The sequence below is a fragment of the Podarcis gaigeae genome, assembly GCF_964106915.1.
Source record: "Podarcis gaigeae genome assembly, chromosome: 13".
Classification (NCBI taxonomy): Eukaryota; Metazoa; Chordata; class Lepidosauria; order Squamata; family Lacertidae; genus Podarcis; species Podarcis gaigeae.
Window position 1 is genome coordinate 3,683,757 of NC_139689.1, and position 21,255 is coordinate 3,705,011.

The 21,255-nt window shown below is 47.5% G+C and overlaps 1 protein-coding gene across 1 annotated transcript in view; it reads right to left on the reverse strand.

Annotated features, from left to right (window-relative positions):
* The window catches only part of ACADVL (acyl-CoA dehydrogenase very long chain), a 36,157-nt gene extending 15,125 nt beyond the window's left edge, over positions 1 to 21,032 (reverse strand). Inside the window, exons 1-13 of the mRNA XM_083706751.1 lie at positions 20,862 to 21,032; positions 19,959 to 20,037; positions 16,528 to 16,602; positions 11,392 to 11,464; positions 9,349 to 9,413; positions 8,760 to 8,894; positions 7,522 to 7,666; positions 6,534 to 6,663; positions 4,394 to 4,519; positions 3,598 to 3,796; positions 2,797 to 2,901; positions 1,668 to 1,754; positions 1,395 to 1,457 (exon numbers count right to left, since the gene is read on the reverse strand). Coding sequence (XP_083562877.1) covers positions 1,395 to 1,457; positions 1,668 to 1,754; positions 2,797 to 2,901; positions 3,598 to 3,796; positions 4,394 to 4,519; positions 6,534 to 6,663; positions 7,522 to 7,666; positions 8,760 to 8,894; positions 9,349 to 9,413; positions 11,392 to 11,464; positions 16,528 to 16,602; positions 19,959 to 20,037; positions 20,862 to 20,926 — 1,347 coding nt within the window. The 5' untranslated portion in view covers positions 20,927 to 21,032. The remainder of the gene's footprint in view (positions 1 to 1,394; positions 1,458 to 1,667; positions 1,755 to 2,796; positions 2,902 to 3,597; positions 3,797 to 4,393; positions 4,520 to 6,533; positions 6,664 to 7,521; positions 7,667 to 8,759; positions 8,895 to 9,348; positions 9,414 to 11,391; positions 11,465 to 16,527; positions 16,603 to 19,958; positions 20,038 to 20,861) is intronic.
* Positions 21,033 to 21,255: the final 223 nt, after the last annotated feature.

Here is a 21,255-nt window from a genome sequence, read left to right on the forward strand (position 1 = left end):
CCCAGCCAGCCAGCTGATTGGCTGGCGGGGGGGGGCAGACCCGACCGGGATTCCCCTGCTCTCGCAGGGGCTGGGACCAGCCCCCGCTCACGTGGGGTGGGCGTGAAGTGGCTTTGTGCCTCCACATTCAAAAGCAGCCATGCTTCTGAATTCTAGTAATCATACGCAGCCTTTGTCCATCTCCTATTTGGGGGCAGGAGATTGCTTTTGGATTAGAGTCGCAAGGCCAGGTTTCATTCATTTCAGAAAGGAAAATCTGGGGCTGAGCCACAAAGGCCAAGTTTTGGAAGGATTTCAGTCCTGGCAACCTGGACTGCTCGTTTTCCAAGTCTTGGAAAATTGCTTTGCTTGGGGAAAAGACACACACACAGAGAGAGAAACAAATTCAAGGTGTCCCAGAGCACTCGAGATTACTTTCCTCACCACTTAGTTTAATTTTATTTCAGATACAAATACAGGTCAGAAATGTCAGGTCCCTTGGGTTCATGCAAATATCTGGATTTAACGTCGCTTAGAGTTACCTTTTCTCTTCTTTTCGAAATAATTTGTCGTTGCAATTACAACCCAACCTCTCTCTCCTTCGCATGCCACTGTTTATTTCTTATCAATTCAGTAAATTACAAAGCCGAGTTTTCATTTCTTCTCTTTGTATTTTTCTGCCTTGTTATTTTATTTCATAGATTTATACAATGCTCGATTGTTTTTTTAAAAAAATCAACAACCTCAAAGCGATACACAAAGAGAATAAAACGAAAAATAGCAGTAAAGTCACGAAAATAAGTAAATGATTGTAAGACTTTATAAAGAGGGATTTTTAGTTTTTATTTTTTCTTCTTATGTTAAATTTTGGTTTTTGTATTTTTCTTTTGTGTGTTACTATTTTGTAACTCTTTTTTGTTAAAAATTCAATAAATATTATTATTTAAAAAAAAAGAAAAATAGCAGTAAAAACAACTCCTTAAAAGCACTCAGAAGATTAAATCAGCAATAAACTGAAAGCAGATTAAAACATATAGCAACGTTCTACGTGTCTGGGCAGGCTTGTCCAAAGAAAAATGTTTTTAGCAGGCGCTGAAAAGAGTACATGCCAATAGGCAGAGCGTTCCTGCGCGTAGGTGCTGCCACGCTAAAAAAAATGATTTATTTTTTTTTAAATGAATGAGGAATGGGTATTATTTTGGCACCTGGAATACTGCCAGTTTCATATATCAAAGTGGTCAAATGGTGGTACGACAATCTTTCAGGTATTAGCTTGCAGTTATTTCTTAGAAAAGGGGAAAAAATCATTTTGGAAAGGAAAAGGGAATGAAAACCTGGAACCACGAACACTGTGGATGACAATTGGTGGTTTTGGACAGGGTGGTGTTGGAAGAGATTGCTCCCAACTGACTCACCTTCATGAAGCCCATTCCTCCCATGACCTGGATGCACTCGTCTGCAACAGTCCAAGCAGCCTCCTGGGCAACACAAAAGAAAAAAGAGGGGGAAATGACTCGGTCTTCTCAGGCTGTAAAATGGGCGCACTGAAACACCAACAGCGGCCGCCAAGAGAGATTGTCAAAACAGAGGGGACTTTGCCCGTTAAAACAGGGATGCAGCCAAACACGTGACCAACAGACAAGGGGGCAAGGCCACCTTCCCCATTTCCCACCAGGCCCCTTTCTCACCGAGCCAAAGATTTTGCTGATGGCCGCCTCGATCTGGAAGTCAGTTGCCCCTTGGTCCATATTCGCGCTGATCATGTATGCCATGGACTGTAGGGAAGAGGAAAGGAGCCAAGGGAGTGAGATTCTGCTTCAGGGGTCAGCAAACTTTTCCAGCAGGGGGCCGGTCCACTGTCTCTCAGACCTTGTGGGGGGCCGGACTATATTTTTTTTGGAGGAGGGGGAAATGAACAAATAACCCACAAATAACCCAGAGATGCATTTTAAATAAAAGCACACGTTCTACTCATGTAAAAACACCAGGCAGGCCCCACAAATACAGTGGTACCTCAGATTAAGTACTTAAGTCGTTCTGGAGGTCCGTTCTTAACCTGAAACTGTTCTTAACCTGAAGCACCACTTTAGCTAATGGGGCCTCCTGCTGCTGCCGCGCCACCGGAGCACGATTTCTGTTCTTATCCTGAAGCAAAGTTCTTAACCTGAAGCACTATTTCTGGGTTAGTGGAGTGTGTAACTTCAAGCGTATGTAACCTGAAGCGTATGTAACCTGAAGCGTATGTAACCCAAGGTACCACTGTAACCCAGAGATGCATTTTAAATAAAAGGGCACATGTCTACTCATGTAAAAACACGCTGATTCCCAGACCATCCGCAGGCCAGATTTAGAAGACGACTGGGCCGGATCCGGCCCCCGGGCCTTAGTTTGCCTACCCACGCTCTGCTCCACCACTGTTTTGAAAAAGTCTGTGTCGTAAGAGGACGCGCTGAAACTAACAGCTTCTGGGTGCGTCCTGTTAATTTCACCTTTCAGTTTACAACCCTTTGGGAAATTCAGTTGCACTCATCCCCGCCCCCCCCCCCCCCGTTGGCCACTGTGAGAACAGGAAACTGGGCTAGATGGGCTTTGGCCTGATCCCGCTGCAGGGATTCTCCTGACGGTCTTCTCAAGTTCCTAGTCCTTATGAAGCAAAGATTTAAAGGAGCATTGCCAGGCTGGGGGAAGGTGGTGGGTTAGGATGGGCTAAAGTCGGGGGCTTTGGTGCAGAGCAGTGGGCTTTTTCGGCACGCCACAGCAGTTGGCGCATCGCTGCCCCAACCTCATGCGCTAGCTCACTTTCGCCTTTGCCCTCACCTCTGTCACGTACTGTAGAACTGCCATGCGAGCCAGTTTCTCCTGAATTCCCTCGAAGTTGTGGATTTTGTCTCCAAACTGGGTCCTGTTTGCAGCGTAGTTCACCTTTTGGGATGAAGATGATGATGATGATGATAATAATAATAATAATAATAATTTATTTATACCCCGACCTCCCTGGCCAAGACCGGGCTCAGGGCACCTAACACTGAATATAAATTTAGTAAAAAAAAACAAAAAAAACCAAAAAAAATTAAAATATAAGTTAGAATACAGTTTAAAATGCAGCTTAAAATGCAGCCTCATTTTAGTGGTAGCCTATAGATCAAAGCCATAAGGAGTAAAGGTAAAGGGACCCCTGACAGTTAAGTCCAGCCGCCAATGACTCTCGGGTTTCGGCGCTCATCTCGCTTTATTGGCCGAGGGAGCCGGCGTACAGCTTCCGGGTCATGTGGCCAGCAGGACTAAGCCGCGTCTGGCGAACCGGAGCAGCGCACGGAAACGCCGTTTACCTTCCCGCCGGAGCGGTACCTATTTATCTACATGCACTTTGACGTGCTTTCAAACTGCTAGGTTGGCAGGAGCAGGGACCGAGCAACGGGAGCTCACCCTGTAATGGGGATTCGAACCACCAACCTTCTGATCTTGGCAAGTCCTAGGCTCTGTGGTTTAACCCACAGCGCCACCCATGTCCCCCAGCAGATATAGGAACACGCTAAAACATCAAGCATTAAAAAAATTGGAAAGAGGGGGGTCCTCTTCCAACTCAACAAACCAAAGGTACCATGAGACTTCACTCACCGCTTTGCTGATCAGGCCCCGCATGGTGCCGGCCGTGGCGGCGGCCATGCCAAACCGCCCGTTGTTCAGGATATTCATGGCCACCTTGAACCCAGAGCCGGGGGCCCCTATGACATTCTCGACAGGAACACGGCACCCGTCGAAGTGGACCTCAGCAGTGTTGGACGCCTTGATGCCCATCTTCTTCTCTGGGGGTCCGCTGGAGGGGGGTGAAATAAATACCGTATTTTTCTGTGTATAACACGCCCCTGTGTATAAGACGACCCCTATTTTTGGGGACTTCCAATTAATAAAATGGGGGGAGATTGCCCAGAGTTGTTAAGCTGTTTTGGGGGATGATTGGCCAGAGTTGCTGAGCTTTTTTTGGGGGGGGGGAATTGCCAGTCCCCCCTATGCACTATGTATAAGACAATTCCCAATTTTAAACCTAAAAAAATACAGTCTTATACACGGAAAAATACAGTAAATGCATTTAACCTTTAAAAGCCTGCAGTAATTTTTTCTACGTCGCCAAGCACTGACAATTAAGGAAGCACCTTCCTATAATAAGTTAGCGGAGAGTCCCCAATTTTAAATTTTCACATACGTATCATTTGCAGGCATTCTTGTAAATTCCCCGTTTTTTAAATGCAGAAGCTTCCAAGTTCAATCTCCAGTGAGCGGAGCCAGGAAATCTCTCCTCCTGTGCGTGGCCTGAGAATCTGGAGAGCAGCTGCCAGCCTGAGCAGGCAATACTGGCCCGGGTAGAGGAATAAGCCGAAGCTGGAGTGAGGTGGCTTGCTCCGATCCTACTCACCGTGTGACGCCCCCAAAGGCTCGCTCCACTATGAAGGCCGTGATCTTGTCCTTCACTTCCCCAGTCGCCTCGTCCTTTATCTTCGTTTTTGCGAAAACGGTGAATATATCCGCAAGGCCGCCGTTGCTGCAAGAGATTTGCCAGTCAGGATTCGTCGGGGGGGGGGGGGTTGGCGCTCGTAACTGCAGGACCACAGGCAAGCCCCCAACCTCACATTTGAAGGTCTATACAGTGGTGCCTCGCAAGACGAAATTAATTCGTCCCGCAAGTTTTTTCTTCTTGCGAGTTTTTCGTCTTGCGAAGCACGGTTTCCCATAGGAATGCATTGAAAATCAATCAATGCGTTCCTATGGAGACCGTCCGGGGACAGAGGGGAAGCGCCGCGCGCCTTCCCCTCTGTCCCCGGACCTGTTTTAAAGCAAGGGGCAGCGGGGAGAAGATTGCTTCTCCCCGTTGCCTGCCCCGCAATCTCCGGGGACACAAAGGGGAAGGCGTGAAGAATAGCTTCTCCCCGTTGCCGCCCCTTGGTTCAAAAGGGGTCTGGGGAGAGAGGGGAAGGCACGCGGCGGAAGGGGATTGCGGGGCGGGCAACGGGGAGAAGCGATCTTCTCCCCGCCGCCCCTTGCTTCAAAAGATGTCCGGGGACAGCGGGGAAGACGCACTGCGCTTCCCCGCTACCCCCGGAGCTTGCGGGGCAAGCTTCGTTTTGCGAAACAAGCCCATAGGGAAATGCGTCTTGCGAAGCGGCTAAGAAAACGAAAAACTCCTTCATCTAGCGAGTTTTTTGTCTTCTGAGGCGTTCGTCTTGCGGGGTACCACTGTATTAATGTACCGTATTTTTCACTCTATAGGACGCACTTTCCCCCCTCCAAAAATGAAGGGGAAATGTGTGTGCGTCTTATGGAGCGAATGCAGGCTCCTTGGCTTCAGTGATAGCAACGCGAAGCCTCCAAAGCGCAGAGGGAGTGCTCCCTCCGCGCTCCGGAGGCTTCGCGTTGCTTTTGCTGAAGCCTGGAGAGCGAGAGGGGTCGGTGCGCACTGACCCCTCTTCCTCTCCAGGCTTCAGGGATAGCCGCCTGAAGCCTTCGGAGCACAGCGTGAGTTCCCACTGCGCTCTACAGGCTTCAGGTTCCTTTGGCTGACTCTCCCGGCTTCAGCAGAGAGGGAGAGCTGCGCAGCGCCCCTTCAGCCAAGCGGGAGGATAAATGGAAGGGGCTCCATTTCTCCTCCCGCTTCGCTGAAGGGGCGCTGAGCAGAGAGGGGGAGAATTTTTTTTTTCTTGTTCTCCCCCTCTAAAACAAGGTGTGTCCTATGGTCAGGTGCGTCCTATAGAGCGAAAAATACCGGGGGGGTGGGATTCATCCAAAAATAATAGTACAGGTCAGTAAATATGTGTGTGTGTGTGTGTGTGTGTTAATACACATACAAACATTGAGATAGATAGATCGATAGATATATAGATAAAAAAACACGTTCCTTTTTAACCAGGCCTTTGGTTGACCTGATCAACATACCATACCCTTTTAAAATGTGGCTCTTTTGGGGGGCTGTATTATTGGGTCATTGCTTTTATTTTTATTTTTCACACTGTGATCTTTTTATGTGAACCTCCCTGAGACCTCTGGGTATAGGGCGGTATATACCGTATTTTTCGCTCTATAAGACGCACCAGACCACAAGACGCACCTAGTTTTTGGAGGAGGAAAACAAGAAAAATATATATTCTGAATCTCAGAAGCCAGAACAGCAAGAGGGATCGCTGCACAGTGAAAGCAGCAATCCCTCTTGCTGTTCTGGCTCCTGGGATAGCTGCGCAGCCTGCATTCGCTCCATAAGACGCACACACATTTCCCCTTACTTTTTAGGAGGGAAAAAGTGAGTCTTATAGAGCAAAAAATACCGTATATTCAATAAATAATAATAATAGTAGTAGTAATATATGATCAAAAGCGGCAGTATAAAAATTATCCAAAATATACTGAGGAAGGGGGTGTTTTCCAAAGAGAAGTGCGGCAGGTTCAAGGCTCTTTTTGGTTAAATCTCTGCTCCAAGGTGGGTGGCAACCACTCCCCCCACCCTGCCCCAATCCGTGCCTTCTCCTTCTCCTCCACCTACCCACCCAGGCTGGCCCCCAACTCACCTGATCCAAATCTTGCTCCCGTTGAGAGTGTAGTAAGTGCCGCAGGGGCTGAGCTCAGCTGTGGATCGGATGGAAGCCGCATCTGAGCCGCTAGTGGGCTCCGTCAGACAGTACGCAGCAATGGTCTCACCTAGAGGGTTTTATTTTATTTTATTTTTTAAAAAAGAGGGTCGTCATGGCAAGACAGAGGCACCCAAAATACGCACAGCCACCTTTGTCTACAAGGTCTGAAGCGGCTTCCAAGTTTTATGCGATATAAGCATGCCTCAACCCTCGTGATCCAAATAACGCAACCCGGATGGGAAAGAAGAAAAAATCCCGACCAGGGAAGAACGACAAACCAAGTTGACGGACTATGCCGAAATGGCCAAATTAACTGGAAAGCTAAGGAACCAAGATGATACGAACTTTAAAAAAAGAATGGGGGGGGAATGGTATATATTTTATTTAGGAAACTACTGTAAGCAGATGAAAACACTAGCAGGATTTTAATCTCACTTGCAAGGTAACAAAGACTACGGACAACTTACATGGAGGAAAAAAATGTGGATAACAGGCTGCTATGCAAATGTAAATATTGATACTAGGACCCTGGAAGGGAGGGGAAGCAGTCATGAGATTCAGAGAGATCTCGCAATATGGAATTTCAATGGATTTTGTTTTAAGTTTATATATTATAACTATTTCAAAAAATAATAACAACACAACCCAACCTTGTGCACACACAAAAAACACACATACACCATGATGAAAGGGAATTTAGGCAGGTAAATGGGATGTTGGGCAGCGAAAGGGGGAACTTGTGAAGCGAGGAACCCTTGAAGCAGGGATTCACGCAGCAGGAGGGACTGTGCTGCAGGGTGCACTTCCCTCCCTCAACTTCCTCCCTCAGCCCCTTATTCTGCCCCTCGCCTCCCCATCGCCTGCCCCTGGTTATGATGTCTCTGCCCCTCAGCTCCCCACCCCCCACAAGGCCACGACCCCTTACCTGTTGCCAGTTTGGGGAGGTACTTTTCCTTCTGTTCCTTGGTGCCATAGAGGAGGATGCCTTTAAACCCGATCGACTGGTGGGCCCCCAAGGTGATGCCCACCCCCAGGTCGTGCATGCCGACGAGCTCCACCATTCGCGCATACTGCGGCGGGAAGAGAGAAAAAGAAGGGGTCGTTGGCCGCGAAGCATTCAAAGCTCTCTCTCTCTCGCCTCTGAGCATGGGCAGAGCACATTTTTCTCAGTGGCAAGAAAGCTCAGCCTTCCTCAAAGGAGGAAAGCCACCCCCATCCCTGAAAGGACAATGTCTGAGAACATTCCATGACATCACAGCAACTTGACCAATGGCTGCACAGAGCAGCAGGAAATCCCTCTAAGCTCACAAACCTCCATGTCGTTACCTTCCTAGGCATAGCTGTCAACTTACAGATTTGAAAATAAGGGACCAGCAGTCAAAATAAGGGATTTTAGTCAACCAGCTGAAATACGAAGTTAAAAGGGACCAGATAATTTTGGAGAGCAGCGCCTGTTTTTAGCCCTTCGTTTCCAGAGATTGCTCCTCAAGACACCAGCTGATGAAACATTGCAATTAAATAACTACAAGCAGCAACCACTTTTCGTGCAAAACGAAGTCCAAGCAACGAAGATGCTGCTGCAGTTCTGTCTCTTTTCTCTCGTGCTCCATCTGCAGCTCTCAATTCCACCAGGTGGGGCGGGAGGAAGGCGGGGGGGAATAGCGCCCGAAGTAAACCCACAGGTCAGACCATCTATGCTAGTCTACCACTACAAATCTATGGGAGAAGCTCCAGCGGTCCTTCCTCCGCTTTCCCCCTCTATGATTAGCCCTTGGAACACCTGCCTCCTCCTCCTCTCTCTGAACTGCTTTCTCTATGGTTGCCTTCGCTCTCCTCTCAAGGCTCCTCAGTCCCAGCGGGGAGGGGTTCCCGGGGGTCGAGGCTGGTGAGAGGAGACCGGAGGGGGGCGGGCCAGGCAGCCAAGCAACACAGTTGGAGCCTCCCTCCTCCCTGGCCGGAAGGGAGGGAGAGGAGCTGCTTCCTTTGAAACTTGGGAAATTTAAGGGACATCATCAATAAGGGACAGCAGCGGGACATGGCGCTGGGATAAGGGAGTTTCCCGGCAAATACGGGACGGTTGACACCTATGTTCCTAGGCTTCCCTCTGAGTCTGGTAGCATTTAGGGGAAGGATGGGGGGGGCGCCACAGCCCTCGAGCCTCACCTGGGTGTTGCTGAGCCCCAGCCCCCCGAGCTCGACGGGGATTTGCAAGCCAAAAGCTCCCAGCTCCTTGAGGCCTTCCATGGTCTTGTCCTCCACTTTCTCCAGCGCATCATTTTTGGCCGGGTCGTTCACCTCCTGGTAGAGAGAGGGAGGAAGGGAGAGTCAGATGATGGGGAAAGCATCTATTTAAACCAGGGGTCAGCAAACTTTTTCAGCAGGGGACCGGTCCACTGTCCCTCAGACCTTGTGGGGGGCCGGACTATATTTTGGGGGGAGGAAATGAACAAATTCCTATGCACCACAGAGATGCATTTCAAATAAAGGGACACATTCTACTCATGTAAAAACACACTGATTCCCAGACCGTCTGCAGGTCGGATTTAGAAGGCGATTGGGCCGGATCCAGCCCCCGGGGCCTTAGGTTGCCTACCTGTGATTTAAACCCATTCTGCATTTCCCCTTGCTGTTGGGAATGTGTCCCCCAAGGTTCAGCCAAAACCTGCCATTTCTCTGCAATTCCCACCCACATAATTCTGGCTCTGCCCTAATATATTATTATTAAGACAGATGCCATTCTGGGAGTCCTCACCTCAAAGAACCGAGAGACGGGGCCCACCAGCTCTCTCAGAGTCTGGGCTTGATCTTCATTTAGAACTGTAATAAGAGAAGGGAAGGAAAATATCAGCCGCTGCTAGCCTGCTAGCCCTCCTAGCAAACTGCTTTTCCAAACCCCAACATGCACCTTGCGGCGGAACCAATTCGGATTTCCTTGCCTCCTTCTGCTTTTTAGACTCTCCAAGCTTTTCCCATCTGAGACGGCTGGCTGGATTCTCTTAACTGCACGCCAAGCCGCATTGTTTTTAATATTCGTTTGGAAGCCGCCCAGAGTGGCTGGGGAAACCCAGCCAGATGGGTGGGGTATAAATAATAAATTATTATTATTATTAAGGAAAAGGGGGCAACTTAGCCCTGCACAGCTAGAGTTGGTCTTTCCTATCCTCAGCCAACGTTCTTAGACTTAAAACGCAAACCCACAGACCTCCCTCTGCCTTGCCCTTTACGGAAGAAAGAAGCGAGATTAAGAAATTTGTCTGGCTAGTCCAGGGGTCAGCAAACTTTTTCAGCAGGGGGCCTGTCCACTGTCCCTCAGACCTTGTGGAGGGCCGAACTATATTTTGGCAAGAAAAATAATAATGAACGAATTCCTATGCCCCACAAATAACCCAGAGATGCATTTTAAATAAAAGCACACCTTCTACTCATGTAAAAACACCAGGCAGGCCCCACAAATAACCCAGAGATGCATTTTAAATAAAAGGACACATTCTACTCATGTAAAAACACACTAATTCCCAGACCGTCCGCGGGCCGGATTGAGAAGGTGATTGGACCGGATTTGGGCCTAAGTTTGCCTACCCATGGTCTCTAGGACTAGGGTCAGGCATTCCCAGCTTGTGGCCCTCCAGATGTTTTGGCCTACAACTCCCATGATCCCTTGCTAACAGGACCAGTTGTCAGGGATGATGGGAATTGTAGTCCAAAACATCTGGAGGGCCGAAGGTTGGGGATGCTGGACTAGGTCAAACATGGGCCGCTGATTGAAGTGTCTCGTTCTCAGGAGGAAAGTACAGGAAATGAGGCAGACCCAGGACTCAAAATGAAAGGGGTCTTGGGCTGGATTTCTGGCAGGTGTATGAATTGCTATTATAATATCATTATTTGCATTTCCTTTCCTTCTGTATATAATTTTATTAAGTTTTCAGTTTTACAATTTAAAATACTCATTTTACATCCTTAAGATACCAATGGTTTCTCTTCTTCTCTTTCCATGGTTCATTTTACATCTCACAAATCCCAGCATATTTCACAAAAATGACACCATTCAGTATTCCATTATTGCACCCATCAAAACTTGATTACACTGCTGAATTGATCTTAATGCTGCCAGCGTTTACAGCTGTACACAATTATTTCCCATATAGTCAATAAACGTTTTCCAGTCTTCTTTAAACGTTCTCTCATTCTATATGTTAGGGCATATTCTGTCAACTTAAGTTGCCATTCTTCTTTGGTTGGGACCTCGCTTGTTTTCCATTTTGGGGCTAACAAAATACAGGCCGCAGTAGTGGCATACATATATAACCTTTTTTGACTCTTGGGAATTTCAGTCTGAATTATCCCCAACAGAAAGGACTCTGGGTTTGTTTGGAAAGTACTTTTAAACATTTTTTTCAATTCCTTATGGATCATTTCCCAATACAGTGGTACCTCGGGTTAAGTACTTAATTCGTTCCGGAGGTTCGTTCTTAACCTGAAACTGTTCTTAACCTGAAGCACCACTTTAGCCTATGGGGCCTCCTGCTGACACCGCACCACCGGAGCACGATTTCTGTTCTTATCCTGAAGCAAAGTTCTTAACCCGAGGTACTATTTCTGGGTTAGCGGAGTCTGTAACCTGAAGCGTATGTAACCTGAGGTACCACTGTACTCTGGATTATTATTATTATTTACATGGTGCCCATCTGACTGGGTTACCCAGCCACTCTGGGCAGCTTCCAACGAACTAAAACACAGTAAGACATCAAACATTAAAGTCCTGCAACCCATCTCCTCTCCAAGCCCTGATGTTTACCTGAAGGATAAGGGAAGACTTGTTCTGTGTTGACCTGGCCCTTGAACATCCCAACAGCAAATGACTTCGACTCCTGGATGGAGAACAAGAGGAAGAGTTGCAACACTTGGGCCTTCTTAAATTTAGAGGAAATGCGAGCGAGAGCCGGCATGACAGAATTCGATAAAATCATGCATATCCCACAGAACGCGACAAACTTTTTCTCCCTCTCTCACAGCACTAGAAGCTGAATGTTGGAGGTATTCAGGACAGATTAAAAAGGAAGCCCTTTGGTAAACAATCCATAGAAACTCTGGAGCTCCCTGCCACAGGAGGGAAGGAGGGTAACCAACATGGATGCCTTTAAAGATGGATTAGACCAACTCAGGGAGGACAAGTAGTCAGGAGGGCTCTGGAGGCAGTAATACCGTATTTTTCGCTCCATAAGACGCACCAAGTTTTTAGAGGAGGAAAACAAGAAAAAATATATTCTGAATCATACATCAGTGGATGTATGATTTTTGTGTTTCATGCTATGGCCACAGACACGTGATCTGATGATGAATTTGGGGTGATCCAATGCAAAAATCCTGAGTATCCATGTGGATCCGTGCTTTGTAACCACGTTTTTGCGTCATTGCGGCCCCAGGCAACAGTGGGTGCGTGATTTTTTTGGTGCCGGCTGCAGCCATGGACATGCTATGTGATCTGATGGTGAATTTGGGGTGACCCAATGCAAAAATCTTGAGGACCCATGGGCTTTTACCTCCCCCCTCCCAGGCAGCCTCCGCTAGCCTCCCTTATCTCTCTTCTGATCCCACAGATCAGCTGTTTCCTTTCAACACTCCCTTCCCTCTTGTTTGCCTTAGTGTCTTTTCCTTAACTGGAGCAGTTTTTTGCTCCTCCTTTTCTTCTAATTTCTCTCCTCATTGCTTTGGTTTTCCTGTTTCCCCCCTTTGCAAGTTCGCTATCTTTACCTCCCCCCTGCCAGGCAGCCTCCTTTATCTCTAGCGCCCCTTATCTCTCCCTGAATATTGGTTCAGCGGCTTTGTTTCAACACCCACTTCCCTCTTTTTTTAAAAAAAAAAAAGCATGACCTGCTTTTTGCCCCTGGGCAATTCGACTCCAGGGACCACGCATTCGCTCCATTAGACGCACAGACATTTCCCCTTACTTTTTAGGAAGAAAAAAGTGCGTCTTATGGAGCGAAAAATACGGTACTTCTCAATATTGGTCGCTAGGATAAGAAAATGGCACAGGCTGTGAGGCTGGGCAAAAGAGAAACGGCCTCCACCCAGTGGGGGTGAAGACAACCGATGGAATACAATTGGGGAATGATGTTGTTGTTGTTGTTTAGTCGTGTCCGCCTCTTCGTGACCCCCTGGACCAGAGCACGCCAGGCACTCCTGTCTTCCACTGCCTCCCACAGTTTGGTCAAACTCATGCTGGTAGCTTCGAGAACACTGTCCCACCATCTCGTCCTCCGTCGTCCCCTTCTCCTTGCGCCCTCCATCTTTCCCAACATCAGGGTCTTTTCCAGGGAGTCTTCTCTTCTCATGAGGTGGCCAAAGTCTGGGAGCCTCAGCTTCAGGATCTGTCCTTCCAGTGAGCACTCAGGGCGGATTTCCTTCAGAATGGAGAGGTTTGATCTTGTTGCAGTCCATGGGACTCTCCAGAGTCTCCTCCAGCACCAGAATTCAAAAGCATCCATTCTTCGGCGATGAGCCTTCTTTATGGTCCAGCTCTCACTTCCATACATCACTACTGGGAAAACCAGAGCTTTAACTATACGGACCTTTGTTGGCAAGGTGATGTCTCTGCTTTTTAAGATGCTGTCTAGGTTTGCCATCGCCTTTCTCCCAAGGAGCAGGCGTCTTTTAATTTCGTGACTGCTGTCACCATCTGCAGTGATCATGGAGCCCAAGAAAGTAAAATCTCTCACTGCCTCCATTTCTTCCCCTTCTATTTGCCAGGAGGTGATGGGCCCAGTGGCCATGATCTTCGTTTTTAATATTTCACACCAAAAGCTGCATCTGTTTTTGTACATGGATTAATGTGAAAATGAGGGTGAATCGTTGATCTTTGCGAGCTTGCCCTAGGGCTTGGGGGCTTGGGAGGAGCAAGCTAGGATTTTTGAGGATTATTTACACAATTATTGGCTTGTGAAATATACCCCACAGCGTTGCTTTTCTACGGATATTTGGACTATCAGCTCGTTAAAAGATCTGAAAGACTGCTGCGCCTAACTCAAACGAAAGAGAGTGCAGAGCTCTTGAACTGTAGAATGAAGGGGGTGGCAAGTTGAAAATCAACCGACAGATAACAAGACGGACTAAAAAGGCCTCTTGCAGGTTAATAGACATACGGACTTGCTAAATATGATAGAAAGTCATACACCAGCGATTGCAATGATGAGCTTAAGAGCGGAATTATGAAACTGGAAAAAACAAGGGAAGTGAAAGAAACTTTCTCCCAACAGCCAGAACATGGGAAGTCCCATTAAATTGTTTAATTTGGAATATATAACTGGCTTTATCTTTTTGTATTATGATTATTTAGAGTATGCACGGCTGACGAAGCCCGGCAAGGCAAAACAAAATATTATTCCGGGAATCCTTGTCACGTTTAAGTTCTTTTGTCTGACACCGGCATACAGCAACTATATTTTGCAAAGGCACATGTTAAGATCTTTCATATCCTTCATCTGATACCTGCATACAGCGTACAACAACCGTACTTTGGAAAATGTGGAACATTACAAAGAAAAGTTCATCTTCTGCAAGTACTGCTCCTTAAAGTTGTTACGTTTGACACTTGTATGCGCTAAGACATACGTGGAACACAAAAAGCTTCCATTTGGACGTTACGTATATAAGAACTGATCTATTTGTATTTCCTGTTCTAAATGTTGGTCCTTAATTGCTTCTACTCAATTAGATAATGTGAAAAGAGTTATGCTTATATGATGTATAAAGAATTTAGATAGTTAAACACAGCCAGTTACATTGTGGGTATCAAGATTTGATTTGATCTGTTACCATAAAGGTAAAGGTAAAGGTACCCCTGCCCGTACGGGCCAGTCTTGACAGACTCTGGGGTTGTGCGCCCATCTCACTCAAGAGGCCAGGGGCCAGCGCTGTCCGGAGACACTTCCGGGTCACGTGGCCACCGTGACAAAGCTGCATCTGGCGAGCCAGAGCCGCACACGGAAATGCCGTTTACCTTCCCGCTGGAGCGCACCCCACCGCAGGGATTCGAACCGCCGACCTTTCGATCGGCAAGTCCTAGGCGCTGAGGCTTTAACCCACAGCGCCACCTGCGTCCCGATCTGTTACCAACTGGAATGTTATTAATAAAAATTATGTATTTATATATATATATCGGTCGCTGGAAGCCACAGGAGGAGGGGAGAGGGCTCTTGTGATCGGATCCTGCACGTGGTTGGCCACTGTGAGCACAGGATCCTGGGCTGGCTGGGCCATGGGCTTGATCCAGGAGGTTTTCCTCACATTCTTAGGAATCTGGTGGGAAAGGCACCTGCATGGCCTGCATAAGGTCTCGGATTCAAATCCTGCCACCTCCGTGAAGGGCTCGGAAGAAGCAATCAGAGACCCTGGAGAACCAGCCAGCCAGCCTGGACCACAGGGCCTCACTCTGTGTAACAAAAAAAAACCCATGTCGGTTCAGATGCTCCTGCAGTAGCTCACAACTGACAGCTGCATGCAGACCGACATAAATTTAAACCACGTCTCTCTCTGCAAAGGAGAATAAAGGCAGGGGAGATATTAATACCAGCCAACTTTCGCCGGTGCAGAAACGCCCACATGCGTACATTTTGGAATTATACCTGCCCTATAATTAGCTGCCAGGGCTGTCGCGCTCACACCCTTATCATCCCATTTAATTATATTTGTTAATTTACATTTAGCTATATTTTTGGAAAACGGCTCCGCCATCAGAGGCAACGTTCCTTTAGACGCCAGTCGCTGGAAACCGCAGGAGGGGAGAGGGTCTTGTGTTCGGATCCTGCTCAGGGGTTTCCTATAGTGTGCATCAGGGTGACCCCCGGCGAGAACAGGGAGCCGGCCTAGCTGGGCCTCTGGCCTGATCCAGCACGACAATCCTTATGTTCTTAAGGTATTCCAAAGACAGTGGGGGGTTTGCAGCAGAATTATCACCATATATTAAATTTGCATACTGCCATATGCCCATAGATCTCACAACACAAAATTACAATATATTTTAAAAATATTAAAAATAAGAATAAAGACAATCCAATTATATTTTAACCTGCATTTTAAATTGGTTTATTTTTTAAATTGTATTTTAAATTGTAATTTTACTGGTGTTAGCCACCCTGAGCCCGGCTCTGGCCGGGGAGGGCGGGGTATAAATAAAACTTTATGATTATTATTATTAATAATAACCCCCCTCACACGGCACGTTGAAAAGGGCATTTTGTTGTTGTTGTTTAGTCGTGTCCGCCTCTTCGTGACCCCCTGGACCAGAGCACGCCAGGCCCTCCTGTCTTCCACTGCCTCCCGCAGTTTGGTCAGACTCATGTTTGTGGCTTTGAGAACACTGTCCCACCATCTCGTCCTCCGTCGTCCCCTTCTCCTTTTGCCCTCCATCTTTCCCAACATCAGGGTCTTTTCCAGGGAGTCTTCTCTTCTCATGAGGCGGCCAAAGTCTTGGAGCCTCAGCTTCAGGATCTGTCCTTCCAGTGAGCACTCAGGGCTGATTTCCTTCAGAATGGAGAGGCTGGATCTTCTTGCAGTCCATGGGACTCTCAAGAGGCATTTAATTTAATTTAAAAGGCAGCCTTTCAAACAGTTAAGTCCCAAAATGCTTGGGGGGCCCTTGCCTAGGCAGCCCTCTCCCCCACCGTCCTCCGAGCACAGAGAACGAATGTTTTTGAATACCCCATAACATCCCGGAAGCTCAAGCCAGTGGGGAGGTCAGGGGTTTACACAGCATTATACGACTCCGATTTTTCAGGACAGCATTTTCCCTCGAAACTGGGGTGGCAGGTCAGAGAACCAGGACACCACCTAAGCCGTTTGTTTTTCCGAAAATTCAATTCAATCTGCCAAATATCTTCCCCACCATCAATTCCCTGTCGTCGTCTCTGCCCCAAAATAGGAAAAAAGCACCTACTGCAATTAAAGGTTTCTTTTCCGGTATCGCTTGGGAAACTGTGTCGGACTTCACACTCGATTTATCCACCACGGCCTGCAAAAAGCAACAAGAAAGTTATCTGGTGATAGAGGCTTTCCGGCTAGAGAAATTATATATAAAGCTTTGTTGACTTATCAACCTGCTGACCAGTCAACAGAAGGACCTCGGCCGAGAATCAAAGCAGAATGGGATGTTTTTAAAAATTAGATGATGAAATATATTTCCAATGATGACTCTTGGTTGAGCATAGACTAAATTCCAGAGTTAAGAGAATGGTCTTCTGTAGAACAAGAACGGATGCAGAAATTTTAAGATATGAGAAATTAGGAACCGCATAGAAGGGAGTCATTAACAAATCAGGGAATAAAATCAGAGATTAGGTGTAGATAAGAAAGTACAAGTAGCGAGGAAAAATTTATAAGGTGAAGATAAAAGGACTTCTTACTGGAAATATATGAGTGTTACGCTTGTTTTGAGGGTTTGCCTGTTTTTGCTATTTACTTTGCGTTTTTATTTTTGCGGCTCTTTTTTGTTTCGTTTTGGTGACTGTGTGGAACCCAGTTCAGCTACCGACTGATTGATTGTGTGGCTGCAGTACATTGTTTATTGCTTTCATTCTATGGACCAATGGTCTTGTTAGAGAGTAAAATTCATGTTAAATTACTGTTTTCAGGGGTTTTTTAAAAGTCTGGAACAGATAAATCCGTTCCGCATTACTTTCTATGGGAAAGCGCGCCTTGGTTTTGGAACAGTCTTCCGGAACGGACTAAGTTTGAGAACCAAGGTACCACTGTAATGCAAAACAGATTAATCTGCTTGACAGTGGAACGGACCCCTTTGTGAGGAGGCGGGCTCTCCTCCCTTGGAGGTTTTCAGTAGAGGTTCAAAGGCTATCTGCCATGGATTGCTTTAGCTGAGGTTCCAGCATTGCAGGGGGTGGACCGCTGGGGGTCCCTCCCAATTCTGGAATACTATGATTCAGCCTGCCCACTGCTAGGAGCAGGGAGCTGGTCCTCCAGCCAAACCCAGCACAGTCCCTCTTACTGGTTCAGACTGGAGCCGAACCTGAAATCAACCTTGCAGTGGGAGGGAAACTGCAGAGGAAAATCCTGGCGGGATCCCAGGACTGCCGGGACATTTGCCGCTTTGTTCCAGGAATTCCAACGCAGCTGGGATGAGCGATCTTCCTCCTTTTGCAGCCATGTCAACAGGGCGCCTGGGGCTCAGCTGGTGACAGCTCACCTTTCCCCTACATACTTCCCAAATCGGGGATTAAATAACCTGACCTTTCCCCTAGAAAATGGCGCGTGGAAGTCAGGGAGGGAAGGATATCCAGGATAACACCTCAATTTGCAAAACCGGCAGGGCTGCAGGTGACACACAATCCCTGCTCCGCATCCTCTAGTTATCTTCCGCTTGGACTGCTGCCATGCGCTCTACGTGGGGCTACCTTTGAAGGTGACCCGGGAACTACAATTAATCCAGAATGCGGGAGCCAGACTGGTGACTGGGAGCGGCCGCCGAGACCATATAACACCGGTCTTGAAAGACCTACATTGGCTCCCAGGACGTTTCTGAGCACAGTTCAAAGTGTTGGTGCTGACCTTTAAAGCCCTAAATGGCCTCAAAGGAGCGTCTGCACCCCCATCGTTCTGCCCAAACACTGCGGTCCAACTCCAAGGGCCTTCTGGCGGTTCCCTCATTGCGAGAGGCCAAGTTACAGGGAACCAGGCAGAGGGCCTTCTCGGTGGTGGCGCCCGCCCTGTGGAACGCCCTCCCACAAGATGTCAAGGAAATAAACAACTACCAGACTTTTAGAAGACATCTGAAGGCAATGTTTAGCCGTGAAGGCAGCCATGTTTAGGGAAGCTTTTAATGTTTGATGTACTACTGTATTTTAATATTTTGTTGGAAGCCGCCCAGAGTGGCTGGGGAAACCCAGCTGGATGGGCGGGGTATAAATAATAAATTATTATTGTTATTATTATTTTTTGTACGAAATCAGCCTTTTAAGCATAGCAGCAGCCAAACTTTGGAACTCCCTGCCTATTGACGCCAGGCAGGGACCTTTTTGTGCTCTTTTCAGGGCAAATTACAAACAGGCAGGCAGACAGACAGTAGATAGATAGATAGATAGATAGATAGATAGATAGATAGATAGATGGATGAAAGTTTACTTTCCCTGCCCCCCTTTTTCTCCCCACTTCTATTTTTCCCAACACCCATAACAGTAATGTTTCACATTCGATGTATGAAGGACTCTATGAACTGAGAACAGACGCTTTATGTACTTTTGCTACCCAAGAAAATCTTCTAATAAAAGCAATTGCCAAAAAACCATTTTTGTTTAGGCAAGCCTACCCAGCTATATGGAATGTTTTAAAAAATATTTTAAGCTTATTGCTGACCTTAATTGTTACCCGATTGCTTTAAACAGCCGTTTTTAAGCGTATTTTATTGATAATTTCACTTTTCCGTCATCTTTGTGAACTGCTTTTTGTTCTAAAAGCAAGCAGCGTATTTATGAGACAAAATAATACGTCTGGAAGTGACAAGTTACAAATCCGTCTGGTTTGAGGTGGCTAGATTTCACCATGGTGGGTGGCAGCTGCCTCTGGGGTGGAGTGTTTATAATTAAAAAAGGGGGGGTTCAAAATGCACCTTTTGTAGGGTGGGCAGTTAATAGATGCCAGTTCCAGACATTCGGGTGAGAAAGGGTTGCCTTTTAGAGCAACCACATACTAAGGACACACTCTGACTTCAAAGCACTTCAACTGAGGGGGAAAAAACTTTGGCCTCCCTGTCATGGGAACCTGAAAAGGATTTGGGGCACCAGGGTTTCAGAATTTATATATATTCTTTTCCCGGGGTGGAGTGGAGAAGATGAAAGGAATAAGCGAGGCCAGTAGCTGCTGGGGTTCTCAATGGGGTTCTCCGCGTAACGGAGCTAGGATAAAATCCGCCTGACTTTCCAAAAGCTGCTTTTGGTTTTTAAACCCACCATGCTCCTAGTCCACATGGAGGAAGGGATAAGTTAACATGACTCACTCCCCCAGAAGGCGTCAAGCCCAACAAAGGGTGTTGCAAGCATAAATGAGATTAATGAGTGCGCAATAGGCATTTATCAAATTAGGGAGCCACGTGTCTCCGGTAACAATAGAGGAAGGGCTAAAAGGTTCACGGACCTGTTTTGCCAGCACCCGAACCAAGAACCGTCCCACGCCACACGGCCCACAAATCCTTACCTTTTTAAACCTCCCCCCTAAAACAAAAAACAAAAGCCCCTTTGCACAACCATCAAACTGCAAAAGCCCCTGGGCCCGATCCACCACAATTGGGGATTCCCATTAAAATAAAGAGGTGTAACTAGAAACAGGCCCTGCTCCTTCCCCCCAGCACCCCCAAAATACCTCCGCCGTCTGCGTAGCATAGAGTCTCCTTCCATTTGGGTGTGGAGGGGGGTACGTCAAAGCCGGGAGCCCACCAGACCTGGGAAGGGGGAAAAAAGAAAGGGATAATTCAGAAGAAGAGGGTAATTTAGTGAAATGGCTCCTCAACTACCTGGCCAGGTAAAGTGGCTGTGGTTGTAAATACGTATATTTTTTTAGAAACAGCCAAGATTCTAAGGGCTTTTTGTGGGTGTGGAGGAAGGCTTCCCAATTTTCTTTTTAGGGCCACCACCCCCTGGTTTCCTTAAACCCATCCTCAGTGCCCCACCACCACCCTACAGAAAGAATTATTCAGAAGAGCAGCCCGCAGGACCCACTTAGGAAAGTCATAACACAGTCAAGTTCGAAGCAGCGACAAATAATAATTGTACATTTGTTCAAAGTCCAGTTAAGACTCTTCCGTTTAATCCCTTCCAGTTCAAAGTCAGTGCTTTTTTTTTTTCTAGGGGTACGCATACCCCTAAACATTTTGTGAATCTTTGTACTTTGGTCCATTTACTGTACTTAATTCCCCCCGATTTGAAGTATAAAATTGAGATTTTCTTGAGTCAGAATGAGAGTACCCCCCAAAAAATCCCCCCAAACATTTTTTTAAGGGGAAAAAGCACAGCTGTCTCCGATCGCCCCCCAACAGGTAACCCCACCATCCCGTCTCCCCAAAATGATCCACTTATGGGGAGGGTCCTGGAACCACACACTCAATATCTCCCCATCACCCTCTGCACCCCTAAACCCCTTTCCCACCAGCCCCCACCCCTTCCAAAGCGCCCCACACTCAGATCCCCCCCCCAAAACAACCACCACCCCACACCCACCAAAAGGCAACTTTTCCTGGCCCCTTTCCAAACCATGGTCCAGACTCACCCTGGGGGGCTGCTCAGCCGCAAGAGGCTCCAGCAGAACTTGGGGGGCAGCCTCAAAGTCTGCATGGCTGGGGGGTGTCTAGGGGACCTCGGAGGTGCTTTCAAGTTTCTGTTTGCCTGTTTCTCCGTCTTGCTCCTCCCCTCCCCTTTTGCAAGGTCATCAGCTCAAATATGTGTATGTGGGGGGGGGGGAATAGGGCTAATTACTTCCTGCCCCACCCATGGCCCCGGGGCATGCTGGGAGTTGTAGTTTTCTTCCCCCATGGAGACGTGGCTTTCCTTTCCAGGCCAGCAGAGGAAGAAAGCATGTTTTTTTTTGGGGGGGGGGGGGTTGGAGAGAGTTGGCCTGCCCTGAGCATATGCAAAGTGCATTTCTTCCCCCTGCTAATCCAGGG